The sequence below is a fragment of the Rhinoraja longicauda genome, chromosome 21, assembly GCF_053455715.1.
Source record: "Rhinoraja longicauda isolate Sanriku21f chromosome 21, sRhiLon1.1, whole genome shotgun sequence".
In the NCBI taxonomy this organism is placed as follows: Eukaryota; Metazoa; Chordata; class Chondrichthyes; order Rajiformes; family Arhynchobatidae; genus Rhinoraja; species Rhinoraja longicauda.
This window is the reverse complement of record NC_135973.1, coordinates 24,025,068-24,042,444: the sequence shown is the minus strand read 5'-3', so window position 1 is coordinate 24,042,444 and position 17,377 is coordinate 24,025,068. Positions and strand designations below refer to the sequence as shown.

At 42.8% G+C, this 17,377-nt stretch overlaps 1 protein-coding gene across 1 annotated transcript in view; it reads right to left on the bottom strand.

Annotated features, from left to right (window-relative positions):
* The window catches only part of traf7 (TNF receptor-associated factor 7), a 62,552-nt gene that overhangs the window by 18,185 nt on the left and 26,990 nt on the right, over positions 1-17,377 (bottom strand). The window contains 8 exon segments of the mRNA XM_078418125.1: positions 5,349-5,566; positions 6,807-6,941; positions 8,402-8,585; positions 10,526-10,559; positions 11,898-11,990; positions 12,624-12,740; positions 17,155-17,228; positions 17,231-17,245. Coding sequence (XP_078274251.1) covers positions 5,349-5,566; positions 6,807-6,941; positions 8,402-8,585; positions 10,526-10,559; positions 11,898-11,990; positions 12,624-12,740; positions 17,155-17,228; positions 17,231-17,245 — 870 coding nt within the window.

Sequence of the window (17,377 nt, the reverse complement as noted above, 5' to 3'; positions counted from 1 at the left end):
TCTGCGAGCGAAGACCGCTAGCAGCTCTTTTTCGATTTGCGCATATCGTTGTTCGGTGTCTGTCATAGTACGAGAGGCGTAGGCAACCGGTCTGTGGCCGTCACCGCTGTTTTGAAGGCAGACGGCACCCAGTCCATACTGTGAGGCATCGCAGGACAGCGTGACGGGCAGCTTGACATCGTAGTACGCGAGAGTGGGGGCACAAGACATCTGTTGTTTCAGAGTGTCGAACGCTCTCTGTTGCTGTTCATGCCAGCCCCAAACAGTGTCTTTGTGAGTTAGTAGGCGTAAAGGGGCAGATATTTCACTAAACTTCGGGATGAATTTCCCCAGGTAGTTGACCATCCCGAGGAAGCGCTGCAGACCAGTCACATCGGAGGGCGCTGGCAGTTCGTTGATCGCGATCGTTTTAGATGGATCGGGTTTGAGACCGGCGCTCGTGAATATGTGGCCCACGTAGTTGACTTCGCTCACCCGGAATTTACACTTAAGCGGGTTGAGCTTGAGATTGATCTCTTTGGCGCGGTCGAGGACTTTCTTCAGATTCGCGTCGTGGTCCTCGACATTCTGACCGGCGACGAGGATGTCGTCAACCACAATCGAGCAGGGGTATCCGGCAAATAGCTGTTCCACGGTGCGTTGAAACACCTCGCTAGCTGAGTTTATGCCGAAGGGCATACGTAAAAATTTGAAACGTCCAAATGGTGTACAAAAAGTGGTCAGGTTGGAGGAGTTGTCATCCAGCGGAATCTGCCAGAAGGAGCTTTTAGCGTCGAGGACGGAGAAAACTGTCGCCTTGCCCAGTTGCGCTGCGACATCTTCCACCGTGCGCATGGGATAGTGTGGCCGTTTAATGGCGGTGTTTAAATCCCTGGGATTAATGCAAATCCGTATCTCCTCCGTGTTTTTTTTAGAGGCAACCACCATGGTAGAGACCCAGTCTGCCGGGTCCGTGACAAGGGCAATCACTCCCAGATCCACCATCCTGTTGAGTTCACTCAGCACGCGGTCCCGCATAGCATGGGGAATCCGGTGGGCGGGACGGACGACCGGTAAGACCTCTGGGTCGATCGTGATCTTGTACGTGACCGGAAGCTTGCCGAGCTTGTCGTTAAACAGCTGGGTGGGGGCATGTGCGGAAGCCAGTTGATGGACCACCAAGTCGAAGGCAACCAAGCCTAAGTCGATGCAGGCAGCAATGCCTAGCAGGGAAGGAGTGTTTTCCCGGACAACCAAGAAAGACAGTTTGTGAACCCGGGACGCTAGCTGGCACTGCAGCTCAACAGTTCCGACGGGCTTGATTGAGCCCCCTCCAAAGGGAAGCAGTGAGGCCATGGTTGGCTTGATGCCCTTGGCATTACGAATCCTGTGGAGCTCTGATAAGGTGATAACGTTGCAGCGAGCCCCTGTGTCGAGCTTTGCAGTAACAGGCACTCCGTTAATGAGGAGGGTGACCATGGGATCGAGATGTTTTGCAGATGGGTCTGATAAGGAATGTATATTGATATTCAGTCCGTCGATAGCAGCTAGGTCATGCTCTTTAAACACAGGGAGTGATTCGGGTGCTGCGTGGGACGGCTCTGGCTGTAGCAGATGTACCGACTGTTTTGTCCCGACTCTGTCCCCACGCGAACGACAGCAGCGGACAAAATGGTTTCTACGTTTGCAGTAATTACAGACTTTCCCAAATGCAGGGCACTGCTCCCGAATCCCAGCATGTGGGCCCCCACAGTTACTACAGTTGTTGATGTGACCGGCACAGGATCTGCCGGGCACTTCAGAAAGTGGGCATTGAGCACGGTAAGATGTGCCGGCAACATTCACATCAAACGCAGAGTGGGGTCCCGGCCCCAAGGATTTAGTGTGTGAGGCAGTTAGCTCAGCAACTCGACAACGATACTCAGCCACCTCTAGGGTGAGGTCAGCATCACGTAGTAGTTCATCACGCACCTTGTCATCAAGGATGCCATAGACCAGTCTGTCCCGAACGAGACTGTCACACAAATTGTCGAATGCGCACCGGCTGGCAATATATCTCAGGGAGCTAATGTAAGATTCAACAGGCTCACCTTGCTTCTGGTTGCGAGTAAAAAATCTGTGGCGCTCCATAACGAGATTCGAGCGCAGCTCGCAAGGCTGTCGGAACTTTGTCAGGAGGCAGTCCGGGTCCTCCATAGATTCCGCCGGGACCTGAACGCCCGCGGGAGTTATCTGGACCGGCGCGTAGTGGAACCGGTGAGCACGGCGAATGGCCTCACTGCCCGCCAGGTTGAGGAGAATAGCAGCACGAGTAGCTGGAGGTGCAGCATGATGTGCTGCCTGAATATAGATCCTGAAATCCTCCCCGAAGATGCGCCAGCGTTCAGCGAGGTCGCCATCGAATACGAGTGGATCAGGCTTGCGAAACGCTCCAGCCATAGTGAGACAGTAAATCAAAACAAACTAAGCAAAAAAACCAAAACTGAAGAAGTGGGTCGAGAAACTTCTGACACCATGTTGTGTATTCATGCCAATACACAAGAGTTGCAACTCATAGTTTTATTTGTACTCAAGCGGAGGTAACAATAAGTGCTAGCGTCTTCACAGTCTGGTCGTGGTCTGCCTGCAAGGCAGCGACCGGCAGCGTACATAGTCAAGGTGGGAGTGAAGATCCGGACTGGATCGTGTGTGGAATGTGCAGCATGCATAGTGAATGTCAAGTCAAGTCAAGTCAATTTTATTTGTATAGCACATTTAAAAACAACCCACGGTGACCAAAGTGCTGCACATCTGATTAGGAAAAAAGAAAAAGAAACATACAGTGGCAGGCAGCCAAACACAACGGCGCGGCCATCTTGAACAAAATGTTTAACTAAAGCAGAATGGTGTCCCGCGGCCGCGCCGCTGACGCTATATATATATAGTGAAGGTGAACTAGCATGCATAATCTACACTGACTACAAGTGTTGTTCTGTGTGGAGTTTGCACGTTCTCCCTGTGACCGCGTGGGTTTTCTCCGGGTTCCCCTAGTTTCCTCCCAAGTTCTTAAGACATGCAGGTTTGTAGGTGGATTGGCTTCTGTAAATTGTCCCCAGGTGATCGCTGGTTGGCGTGGACTCGGAGGGCCAAAGGCCACACTGTATGTCCAAACTAAAGTAAACTACTGTACTGAGTGTGGTTTGCAACTTTAGATTACAATCTTGTTTTCATCCTGCAAGTTCTTGTAAATTACTTAGATGATAAATTTGGTTTAGTGGAATAAAAAGGACAGCGTGCTTACATTTTCTAATCAACAAGTACAGAATATTATAAATAATAGACATGCTGCTTTGAGTAAGAAGCAAGTGGATTCTAATGGAGAATTCACTGCATTTTAGCTTTGAGATACAGCATGGAAACAGACCCTTTGGCCCATCGGGTCTATGCCAACCATTGATCACCCATTCACACTAGTTCCATGTTATTCCACTTTCCCTATCTGCAGTTTGGAGAGGCTAATCAATGCTGTGAGCACTTGGTTGTGGTCTTATCCGCATACTAGATTATTTCTGATGATAGACACAAAGTGCTGGAGTAACTCAGCGGATTAGGCAGCATCTCGAGGAAAAGGGTGGGTGATGTTGCGGGTTGGGACCCTTCCTCAGACTGAAAGTAGTGGGGAGGTAACTGGAGGTAAGAGAAGGCCAGAACAAAGCAGGGCGATCAAGGAAGATTGGAGCCCATAATGACCGATTGTTGGTTGAAAAGAGGTGTAACGTAGGGATACAAGGAAGTGAACAGTACTGGGGGGGGAGGGGGGGGCAAAGAGAGGCAAGGCTGGGGTTACTCTTTATCTCTAATAGAGATCAACGTTCATATTGCTGGGTTGTAAGCTCCCAAACAAAATACGAGGTGCTGTTCCTCCAATTTGCGTGTGGCTTCACTCTGACTGTGGTGGAGGCCCAGGACAGAAAGGTCAGTATGTAAATGGAAAGGGGATGTAAAATGTTTGGAAACCGGGAGATGGCGTAGGCCAAGGCGAACTGAGCATAAGTGTTCAGCTGAACGATCGCCCAGTCTTTGTGGTCAGAGCACCTCAACCATTCTGTGCAAGTGATAACCACCATCTTCTCCATAAAAAAAAGTATTAACCCTGATGGCTAAAAGTAGCTCATACTAGTGTATTGATAAAAGAGTTATGTCAGAGAATAAAAAGTGTTGGAGAAACACAGGTGGTCAGGCAGCATCAGATGAGGGAATTGACAGGCAAAGTTTCGGGTCGGTGTTCCTCCAACACTTTGTTTTTTGCAAGATTCCAGCATCTGCAGTTTCCAGTGCCCCAAGGAATAATTAGAGCCATATTATAGGTGGAGTAATCCCCTTCCTTCTCACTTATTCATGGATAAGATCTACAAGATGACTGTTTGAAAATTCTTGTCTGTCTTTTTTCTCCCTGTTAAAGATAGGAAAATATCACTTATTTTCTTCTTCTGCACTGCCTGAAATTGCAAATTACTCTGAGGTGTGAGCATGTCTGACGAATTAGGAGCACCCATAGAAGCAGCCAGATTTAAACTCAATACTGTTAATTACAAAATAAAAAAAGAATTTAAGAAATATTTAGAATATTCTCTGAATTAACTATATTGCGCTATGTTGATGCCATCTGAAGATTGAAGATAATGCCAGAATCATCATGAAGGCAAAAGCTTATATTTATTTATTTACTTATTTAGTGAAAGCCTACATAGAACAGTACAGCACAGGAATGGGACCTTAGGCCCACAATGCTTGTGCCAAACATGATACCTAGTTAAACTGAGCTCATGTACATGATCATATCTCTCTCCCTGATGTGCCTATCTCAAAGCCTCTTCAACACCACCATTGTATCAGTCTCCACCACCACCACCCGTGGCAATGCGTTCCAGGCTGCCACCACCTTGTCAAAAAAACTTACCCAACGTATCCTCATTAAACTTTCACCCTCTCACCATATAGTTATGCCCTCTAGTGTTGGACATTTCCCCCCAGGGAAAAAGGTTCTGGCTGTCTACCCTATCTAAGCCTTTTTATATAATTCTATCAAGTCTCCCATCAACCTCCAACATTCCATAGAAAAAAATCCAATCTATCCAACCCTCCCTGAAGTTGAAACCCTCTAAAGCAGGCAGCATTCTGGTAAACCTTCTCTGCAGCCTCTCCAAAGCCTCCTCATCTTGCCTGTTTTGGGGTGACCAGAACTGCATGCAACATTCCAAATCAATACTACTTTCTAGTCAATGGCATTAAATGAGGAGAGAGTTCAATTAATGGCCAATATTCTTGTACAAATTTAACTAGCAACCAGTGGCGAGTCATTGCAATAAATACTGGTATCCCCCACATACCAAATTTCAATTCCAGAGACTTTTCCAGCTGGTCGAGTTTTTCAGAGAGTTTCCCCAGCATTGACCGGAGGAAGGCGATCTCTTGATCCTTTTGAGCCAGTCCGACCTGCATCTCATGAAAGCGATCGTCCGTCTGCTGAAGAAATTCCTTCAGACCCTCAAACTTGCACACCTCCAGATGGGCTTCATACGTGTCCTGATTCCCTACAAACGCACACCTGATCAAGAGTCAAAAGTGTTTAATTGTCATATTTACTGAGACAGCACAATGAAGTTCAAAATAGTTCAATATAGCTACCACTCTGTCTGTGAGGAAAGGTGCCCCTAAGGTTCCAATTAAATCTTTGGTTCTTGATTCCCCTACTTTAGGTAAAAAGACACTGTGTATTCACCACATCTATTTCCCTCATGATTTTATGCACCTTCATAAGATCACCCCTCAGCCTCCTGAGCTTGAAGGAAAAAGAACCTAGCCTGCCCAACCTCTCCCTATAGCTCAGGCTCTCGTGTCCTGGCACCTTCCTCGTAAATCCTCTCTACACTCTTTCCAGCTTTATATTCTTTTGAAATAGGAAAAACTAATAACTGGCACGCAGGATTGGACTTTGGACATTACTTTTTACCGCATTCTACCTTGGGAAACGTAGTCACCCTGCAAGATTTTCGCATTATCTGCCAATCTTTTCTGGTTCATCAATTTTTAACACGCTCCATTTCACAGAACATGCAATCGGCTGGTGATTAGCTAAAGGGACCAGTATAGAGGAAAATTCACTTTTATAGGTCCACCACTGATTTTCCGGGAAATGATGGTCCTTTAATCAGGACAAAATGATGAAAGCACACTTGAAATCCGCCTCTTTCAAGGACTTCCGTGCCCCCAAAAATGTGGTGCCTCGGCTGGGTAAGGCGGCCGATCTTAACCTCATCGGGACGTTCGCGCTGATCGGCGGGTCGTATTTGCCTCCTGCAGCCTCTGCAGCTCCTGGGCTCTGGAACTTCAGCCCATTCGGAGCCGGCAGATCCGTTCCCATAGACGAGTTCCAAGGCTGAGATTGTGGGCCAGTCTCTTGGTCCATCGGCGGCCTAGGCAGAATGTTCCAGTACCTTTGAGCTCCTCTCGGAAGCCATGACCTCTGTTGGTCCGGCAAAACGGATAATCCAGAAAGGCTCTGGAACTAAGGGTGCCGAAAAATCAGTGGTGGACCAGTCATTCCTTTGAAACTTTCATTGGAAATGTTGAAATCAGGAAATATAAATGGCTTTGTCTGTTGTTTAAACATCTACATATTACTAACCATATTCATGCATTCATTGCATTCATTGTAATTTAGTTACATTCATTGTAATTTAGTTTTTATTTTATATATTTTATTCCACAAACTCTCAAACAATTAAACATAACATTTGACGGCAAATAAAGTGACATTTTTGCAAATGCATTACAGTAATACTCACCCATATTTCGAGTGGGGACATTTGATGTGTTCACATTGTTTAAGATGGGAATCAAGATTCATTTTTAACAGCGGTGGGCAATTTGGGTTGTTCGGGCAATAAACAGGCCTGTAATCACAGCTGCCCTCATGGTCTCTGTGAAAAGACAAAATATTCCGATAAGATGGTTTTAGTTGTGCAATTATTATTCAGAGGAATTGTTCCCTTCCCTATTTCTAATCAAGTTACTCACATATTCCATTGCAGTCAGTTGTGATTTTGATATAATGACTCAAGTGAGGAAACATTCACACACTATTGTGTGACCACTCAGGAATGCTGCCTGGATCCCAACTTTAAACATCTAAATTCAAGCACAATTTATTCTGCTTTACCCTGAGTTAATGCAGAAGGTAAAACTTTCCTAATTACTTGCAAGTTAAATGGAAGTTTTCTAATGAAACAAGGGTGAAATTTAACATTAAAAAAAGTGAACGTGTCGAGAAAAAAAGAGGATGAATGGGAAAAAGAATTACACATGCAAACTAAAATATATGAGATAAATCTGAAATGATATAAACCTCATTCACACACTGTTCAGATCTCAGTAACAGCAACAAGACATACGAGTAAAGCATTTATTTTAGCAAGCACTCTTCCTGCTCTTCTTACACCTGCACAATGGAAAGAGCTTTGACACAAAATGCTGTAGTAACTCAGCGGAACAGGCAGTAAATCTCGATAGAAGGAATCCCGGAGATTCCTTCTATCCAGAAATGCTGCCTGTTCTGCTGAGTTACTCCAGCATTTTGTGTCTATCTTCAGTGTAAATCAACATCTGCAGTTTCTTCCTCACAATGGATAGAGCTTTGTTTTATTCCAAAGATAGCATTTTGGACATTGGGCACTCCCTCACTACAGTTCTGAAATATATATTTACATTATGTGCGGAGATACAATTCAAACCCTTTCACCTTCTGCTCATAGAGTCATACGGACTCCAGCCCAACATGGCGCTGCCAAACAAGATGCCCCATCTAAGCTAGTCCAAACAAATTTAAAGCAATAAAGTTTTCACACCACGACTTCTAGTTCCTGCTGGAGTAGAAAATTGATAACAGGCATGCTGGATGTAAATTACAGCTGTTTTCCACAGTTGAGTCATCAGTCTCAAAGACGATGTGATAAAATTATACCGTTTAATCAAGGTTATCTTTTTATCATAAATCGAGCAAACAATCAATGCATTTAATTACTTAATCTACTAATTCTCAATATCAATTGACAGTGTTGCCTTATGACAGCTTTTCAATTGAATGTTCGCTATGTGCCTGTACATACTTATCTAAAGCACCAGACAAAGAACTATAAGAACATTACCCAGAGGCAACAGTAGTAAGACGCAAAGCCAGTGATTAACAAGCTTTTCAACTGGAGTGTGAGATTACATATACCTGGTCGATGAAAGGGTTTATTCTCGACTGAGACGAATTGACTACATTTTCTAATAACACAAATGCCTTGCCTTACATTATTGAGCTACAAATTGTGGAACATTGCTTGTTAAATGGCAACTCGAGGTATGCCACAGGTTGGGGCGATGAATGACAACTTACTTTCTACAGCTCAGTTTCACAGTAAATGGACACCCTCGTGCATCGACTTCGAAGGCCCCTGGTTTTCCATTCGAAGCTGGCTTGCAGCCATATTTACAGTGGACGAACAACTCTCCAATCTGCTCTGCCACGGCGATGTTGTTAACTACAACGGTCAGCTTTGCATTTTCAACGGGGCACTTTTCTGGGAATACACATACAAAAAAAAAGAATTAAAGCCAGGCTGCAGAATTCAGGACATTTTATTGCATACATTGTAGATGAAAATGAACAGAAGTTTTAAACTTTTGGTTTCCAAACAATGCAAAATACTGTGACCGATTGAAAAATGCAGCATGGAAACAGATCCCCTTAGGCCCAGAGTCCACACCGACCATCGATTACCCGTTCACACTAGTTCTTTGTTATCCCACTTTCACATCCTCTCCCTATACATTCGGGGCAATTCACAGCATCCAATTAACCTACAAACCCATACATCTTTAGGATGTGGAAGGAAACCAGAACACTAGGAGCAAACCCAAACACAGGGAGAACGTACATACTCCACAAAGACAGCACCCAAGGTCTGAAGAAGGGTCTCCCATTCCTTCTCTCCAGAGATACTGCTTGTCCAGCATTTTGTGTCTCGATTTAAACTAGCATCTGCAGTTCTTTCCTACCCAAGGTCAGGATCGAACTCAGGTCGTGGCGTTGTGAGGTAGCAGCTCTACCAGCTGCACCACTGTGCCATCCTATGTGCAGTAAAATAACATTTTAAATGCATGATTTCCAAACAATACAAAATATGATATTTACTTGTTATTTATGCACCAATCTTGAAGCGGGTTGTACATGCCAGTACGATTTGACACAATTTTATTATTAAATGTCCTTGTCGAAATGGCAGAGGGCACAGCATTAAGGTGAGAGAGGCAAAGTTAAAAGGAGATAAGCAGGGCAACATTTTTTTTTAAACATAGAGTGGTGGGGACCTGGAACACACTGCCAGAGATGATGGGGGAGGGAGATACAATGGTGCGTTTAAGATTCATTTCAGAGGGAAACAAATATGCAGAGAATGGAGGGATATGGATTATGTGCAGGCAGATACGAGTTGTTTGGTGCAGACATTGTGGACCAAAGGGCCTGTTCCTGTGCTATACAAGGAAAAATGTAAAATGGTTGGTGAAGAGTATATAGTGTTGCATTCAACAGTTTAATGCCTCTAAAGGTGCTTATGATAGTCATACAGTGCAGAAACAGGCCCTTCGGCCCAATTTGCCTACGCCAACCAACATGCTCCATCTATAATTGTCCCACTGGCCTGCGTTTGGCCTATATATCCCTCTAAACCTTTCCTATCCATGTACCTAAATGTTTCTTAAACGTTGCGATAGTGTCTGTCTCAACTACCTCCTCTGGCAGCTCATTCCATACACCTACCACTTTTTGTGCAAAAAAAGTTGCCCCTCAGGTTTCTCTTAAATCTCCCCCCTCCCTCATCTTATACCTATAGTTCTCGATTCCCCTACCCTGGGTAAAAGACTATGTGCATTTATGCTGTCTATTCCTCTCATGATTTTGTATACCTCTACGTCATTTTCCTTCGCTACAAGGAATAAAATCTTAGCCTTCTCAACCTGTAGCTCAGGCCCTCGAGTCCTGGCAACATCCTTGTGAATCTTTTCTGCACTTTTTCCAGCTTAACAACATCTTTCCTCCAACATCTCGAGGATGAGTGACCCAGTGGCGCGGCTGTAGAGTTGCTGGCTTACAGCGCCAGAGACCCGGGTTCGATTCTGACTATGGGTGCTGTATGTACGTTCTCCCCATGACCTTGTGGGTTTCCCTCGGGAGTTTCATCCAACACTCCAAAGTCGTACAAGTTTGTAGGTTAATTTGCTTTGGTAAAAAAAATTGCAAATTGTCCCTAGAGTGAAGTATGTGCTAGTGTAATGGGTATCACTGGTCGGCGTGGATTCGGTGGGCCAAAGGACCTGTTTCGGTGCTGTATCTCCAAACTAAATTAAACTAGGCGACCAAAACAGAACATAATACTCTAAATTTTGCCAATGTCTTGTACATATGGAATATGGAAAATTTTGTGACGTTAAGCACTTCAGCACACAAGATGGAACTTACCAGATGTTAAGGCGCATCTTCTGCAAAATGTGTGCTATTTAAAAGAAAACAAAGAACACTAGTATTATCAAGTGTCATTTTCTTCACGAAAAAGAAAGATGAACAAGAATGTAAAGCTGTGGATTAAACCGGTTTAGACTAGCAACATGTTTTGTGTTCTACGGCCAATACACTGAAAGAGTTTCCTTCCTGACCTGATCTGAAAACAAAACAATAAATGCCAACTCTGTGTCACAGAGCAACTTCCCAGATCAAACACCCATAATTCACTCACATTAGTGTAAAGACTATCAACAATTCCAGAAGTACACAAACAGTGACACGTTGTCTCCCAGCGTGCTGGTTGGGAGCTTCAGTTCTACGATAGCACGCATTCATCTCTCCTTCACAGCTGCAGCAAAAATATTCGCTATTTGGATGTCATGTCCAACGTACATGCTTCCTGTTAAAGGGGCTTTCCACGCTAATAAGCAAAATCCAGCATTTCCCAAGAAAGGACTTTGACACTGTGAGGTAAACTAAAAACAAAAGTCTTGCAACTAGGATTTCACAATGGCATGAAGGTTTGGCAATAAACTGGTGATAAGTTCAGAGGTTTAATCAAAACACTCTTACTGCGAAATTATTTATATACCTAATATAATTATGTTTATAGTTTTTTCAAGAACTCTCCTTTCCGAGAACATTTACTGTTAACGGAAAGAATCCAGAAGCGAACATTGAATTCCTCCCTCTTTAATCCTCCATTCCACACCGCACACAAATTAAATTAAAAATAAAATCTGGGTTCCATGGAGCTGTGATTTGAAGCAAAATACTCTGGTGTACACCAAGAACAAGATGTGGATCATGTTACATATATAGACTAATAATGAAAGTAAGGTGGCCAAATAAAAGAGAACTATTTACACCCAGATCAAGTTCTAAGTGTAAAACCTCCCTGCAAAAAGTGTGCATCAGAAATTTTTACAGTCATTTGAGATGTGAAACGTTCCCAACAAAAGTGTTATGATGAAATTTATTCCTGCTATTTGTCCCTTCCTTTGCCTCAGGACTGTAACTCAAAATATCGCCACACAAAATACTTCAGTATTTATTGTTAACGGAAAGAATCAAGAACCGAGCATTGAATTCCTCCATCTTTTATCCTCCACTCCACAGAAAAATTAAGTACTTCAGTATGTTGTGTACATTTTTCAATTAATTCATATTTATGTAGAATTTTTGCTCCAGTAGCTGGACTAGCCATTAAACAGCAAAATTGTTCCTGCTTTGCTTAAATATTAATAGCAACCGATATCACACGTTCACAAGCTGAAACATTCAAAAACTTTGGAACAATTATGTAAGAGTTTAGAATTGCTTTGCTTACTCCACATGTTGTGATGACAGCATCTTTGAACACACTGCAACAAAGTTGGCAACATAATTTTACTGATGGCTGTTCAGCAAAAACCACGACTTCCTGGGATAACAAGAGCAGATCATAAAACACAGGTGATCATATGATTCACAGGAGACAAATATCACACATGCTGACAACTTATTAATGTGTTTTGCTTCTTAGGAATTATAGTGGCTTAACTTCATCCATTTTAGTAGTGAATCATTTTTGTTAATTCTACCATATCATATCATATCATATATCTACAGCCGGAAACAGGCCTTTTCGGCCCTCCAAGTCCGTGCCGCCCAGTGATCCCCGTACATTAACACTATCCTACACCCACTAGGGACAATTTTTACATTTACCCAGCCAATTAACCTACATACCTGCTTGAAATGGATTTTATAAATACAAATTTCTAAATAAAATCGGGCAACTAATTATTTTAACATTCATCAATTGACCTCCAGAGCAAGCTGTATATTACCTCCCTGCAGTATGCAAAATCCTGCTTTAAAAAAAAATGCCACTTGGCTATTGTATCCCATTTCCGGATTTAAGCAATTATTTCATTTGGTTTATAAAACACGTTCAAAAGCGCACGCGAAAGAACGCACTCCACAGAGAGCAATTCACGGCCATTTCAGGCAGAAACTCTCAGTTTATTTACTCGCCCTTCCACTTCGCAAAACCGACACACTCCGCTCTAACCTGCTCGTCTTCCTCTTCGTGTAGCGAGAACGTGGATCGGAGAGACATGCTCGATTCCGAGTGCAGGGACCGTACAGAGATGGCCGAATCCGATCGACGTGGAGTACTGATCGGAGGCTGCAAAAAGACAGCAGCATCCATTACTTTCCCTTACATCAAGCAGAAAGGCGACTTACTCTCGACTGGTGTAGCTCTGGCCATTACTACAGACACCATTTTAACCTTTTGGATGCGTCCAAAAAGGAAATTGTCACCATTTAAATGCCATTTTTGCAACTGACAAATATCCAATTAAATGATGCAGTTTGCATTGAAGTAGCTACTGGACTACTCCAAAGAACTCTATAAAGGTTTTTTTCTCCTGCCTCTAGCGAACATGAAAATACTCAGTGTTTAAGTATATAATTCCACGGTTCCCACAGAAAGAGAATCAATCTCAACCGGTGTAGCTCGGACCATTACTACAGACAACTTTTTAACTTTCTGGCTGCGTATGAAAAGGAAACAGTGATCATTTAAATACCACTTTTGCAAAGGACAAATATGTCCAATCTAATGTTGCAGTTTGTGTTAAAGTAGCTACTGGATGACTCCAATTAACTCTATATAGAATTCTTCTCCAGTCTTCAATGAGCATACAAATATTCAGATTAAGTACAGAACTCCATAGTTCTTACAGAGGATGATGACTACAAACTAAGTTTGTTGTTCCACATAACTAATCACTTAAAACTGCAGCTGCTGCAATGCCTCAAATCTTAAAGAAACCACATCAAAATCCAGATCGCCAGAGACTCAAACGTCGTTAGTACTGGATGATAACTGAAAGGTTCTTCAAAAGAAAATCTACGATCTTACATTCCCATGTACAAAAAACATACAACGAACTTACCTTGCAACTTTAGTTAAAGTTGTCTTGTCTTCAGATTCTTAAATGTTAGCAAAGACGCAGACTGGACAAACAATGAGAACACAGGCATTGTGCAGCCGCACTTGTCCCAATCACTACAAAGCTTTTGCCAAGTTTTCTATTCCACTAAATCTGGTGATTTCCTGCCATTCAATTAACATGAGTCGCACTTTGCCATTTCCTGTGCTGGGGGCCTAACGAAGGGCAATAAACTATGCCATCGACTGACTCCACAGATGACTATATAAAAGTTTATCTTGTGCTTAGTAACAGATTAATGATTAGGACTGTATTTACAACAAGTGAAGCTAATTCCAGAGGGAAACGTACACAAGTTGTACACAAGTTCAAAGTAGTTGTATGAATAACAAACTATTACATTTATCTGATCCAACGGAGAGTGCGGAGATGTTAGGGAGAGAGAAAAATAGATGGTAAATTGGTTATTAAAAATATCAGCTGTGCAAATTAATGCAAGTGTGTCACTCTTACCATAAGATTGGCAAAGTCAGAATAACTTACTTTGGGTGATATAAAGACGTTAACTCAAAACAACATTGAGGGGGTTCGGGAATAGATCATAGCATTCAAAGCATTAAGCACCGCAAGTGGGGATATATTTGAAGAACTGATCAAACAGTGACATGGTTCTCACACTGCAATTCAGTTGTACCTTTTTTAAAAGGCACAACACATGTCAGATAGGCACAAAATGTAGTAACTCAGCAGGTCAGGCAGCATCTCTGGGTCATTTGGGTCAAGACCTTTCTCCCAGACTGTTTGGGGAAGGGTTTCGATCCGAAACGTCACCTATTCCTTTAGTCAACTACACCTCCAGATGCAGGGACAATTTCTTCCCAGCTATTATCAGGCACCTGAACCATCCTATCAACATCTAGAGAGCGATCCTGTCCTACTATCTGCCTCATGGGGACCCTTGGACTATCTTTAATCGGACTTTACTTGCACTAAACGTTATTCCCGTTATCCTGTATCTGTGGATGGTTTGATTGTAATCATTTATAGTCTTTCTGCTCACTGGTTAGCACGCAACAAAAAGCTTTTCATTGTACCTCTATACATGTGATAATAAAAAATAAACTAAACCTAAAATGTTGCAAAGGCACGTTTTAAAGTACCTGATCAGTTTGGATAGCATGCTAAACACAGGTTTTTACCTCGGCAAACCTGATAATATGAAACCTAAACTTAAATTAGGTGCAGTGCAAGTTGTTCCAAATGAATATAAAATAACCCCCTCACCTGTATCTACCATTATCTGCCAGGCTTTTTCCCAATCCCATTCCTTTCCAGCTTTCTCTCCCCTGTTCAAAGAGTCTAAAGGAGGATCCCAACCCGAAACTCTGCCTATCCATGTCGTCCAGAGATAGACACAAAAAGCTGGAGCAACTCAGCGGGACAGGCAGTATCTCTGAACAGAGGGAATGGGTGGCGTTTCGGGTCGAGACCTCCAGTGATGCTGCCTGACCCGCCGAGTTACTCCAGTACTTTGTGCATTCATTTTTGTGAAACCAGCATTTTCAATTCCTTGTTTCTATGAAACAATCCCGGACATGCAATGGTAGAAAGGTGGTACATGGAATTCAACATGGGATAATATAAAATCGTGAGGCAAGTAGAAAAAAAGAAAGTGAATGATATCTTGAAGGCACCAGAGAGAGAGACATTTTAGGAAATTTGGCAATTAATGAAGACAGTAAATATAAATAGTGGCACAGAGAACTAAAGATGTAACTTCAGTGTCTGGTATAGCGTTGCTGTAAACAGTAAGTTCTAACTGGCCCTAATGAGACTGCATCAGGGACACGGTGCTCAATTTTATCTGCTTTAGAGGAAGGAAGTTGAGACATTATCAGAAAACCAGAAGGATAGAAGTTTGATTTACCAACTAAGAAGAACAAGATGCCACAAAAACTAAACCACTCGAGATAGCAAATGTTATTATATATCCAATTTTAAAAAAAGAGATTGAAGAACTTAGATCCAATGAAGTGCTTGAAGTAGGCAGGGGATTTGAGTATAAAGTAACTTGGCAAACAGTCCTAAAGCCATGCAGCAGTAACAGGCTTTTTGTCCCACCATATCCATGCTCACCACCAAACAACTTCTTCCCCACTGTTATCAGCCTACTGAACAGTCCTCCCTTTAGGGTACAGTTCTAATCTTCTAACCTACCTCATTGCAACCTTGTCCTTTTTTTCTAAACTGCACTTTCTCTGCAACTGCTGTAACATTATATCATGCATTATGGTATTTTTCTCTCTGCATTATCTGTGTGACTGTACTCACGAATAGTATAATTTGACTGGATAGCACACAAAGCTTTTCATGTGACAATAATAATAAACTAATACTGTACCTATCTCATTTACTTACAATCACTTAGTCCATAGCCTTTAAGGCTTGGCAATACAAGTAGTCATCCAGATTGCTTTTAAATGGTGTGAGATTACCTACTTTCATCAATTTCTCAGGTAATTTGTTCCAGATTATAACCACCGTATGACATAGAGTTATACAGCATGGAAAGAGGGCCCACACCAACCAACATGCCCCATCTGCACTAGTCCCACCTGCCTGCATTTGACCCATATCCTTTAAACCTATCCTATCCATGTAACTGTCCAATTTTTTTTTAGACATTGCGATAGTGCCTTTTTCAACAACCTCCTCTGGCAGCTCGTTCCATACACCCACCACCCTCCGAATGAAAAATTTGCCCCTCAGGTTCCTATTACCTTAAACCTATGTCACCTGGTTCTTGATTCCAAAGTTCTGGGTGAAAGATTGTGCATTTATCCTATCTATTCTTCTCATGATCTTATACACCTCTATAAGATTATACCCCATCCTCCTGCTTTCCTTGGAATAAAGTCATAGTCTGCTCAACCTCTCCCTATAGCTCAGGCCCTTGGTTGAAAACATTTTTACCCCAGATCCCCTATAACCCCTCCACACCTCAAACCTATCTCTTCTGCTTTTATACATCTTTGTTATAGGGAGAAGTTTTTCACTATCCACTCTCTCCAGGATCCTCATCATTTTGTACACCTCTATCAGGTCCCTCTTCAGACTTCAGGAAAACAAACCCAGCCTATCCAGGCTCTGCTCACAATTGAAGCAGGCCAGCCTAGGCCACATCCTGATGAATCCCCTCTGCACCATTGGCTGTACATTAGTCTTAAAGTGTGGCATCCAGAACTGCACACACTACTTTAGCTGTGGCCTAACCAAAGTTTTATAGAGTTGTATGACAAACTTCATGCCCATATGCACTTTGTCCTGACTTATGAACACCCAAATCCTGCATTACTTTTTCACCATCTCATTCACCTGTCTTGTCACCTTAAGGGATCTATGGACTTCTATTCCCAGGTTGTTGCATTCCTCAATGCGCCCAAGGGCTCTATCACTCATGACGTATGTCCTACCTTTATTAAACCTCCCAAAAACATTTAAAGGCGGCAAGAAAATGTAATTACGGTGATGGCAGGCTATTATTTTGAGTACAGATAATTGGCAGAGATCACTGGAGCAGTTTCCCAATGGTGGTGGGTAATGAAGGAGGAGATAAGTTTAAGGCAGCTGCAAAATACATACCATTGCATCATCCTCATCCCTGGGTGAAAATGCCAGTGTACTAGAGGAAGACGGGGTCCTCCGATGCTGCTTGAAGTATTTGTCCCATCAGCTGCATATCAAACCAAAGTAAAATGGATTATCCTTCATTTAACAGTCATGCAAAGCACATTAAATTCTACGCAGGAGGAAAAAAGGCGAACCAAACAAAAAGCCCGAACAAGTTGAGAAGGCTGCAATGTTG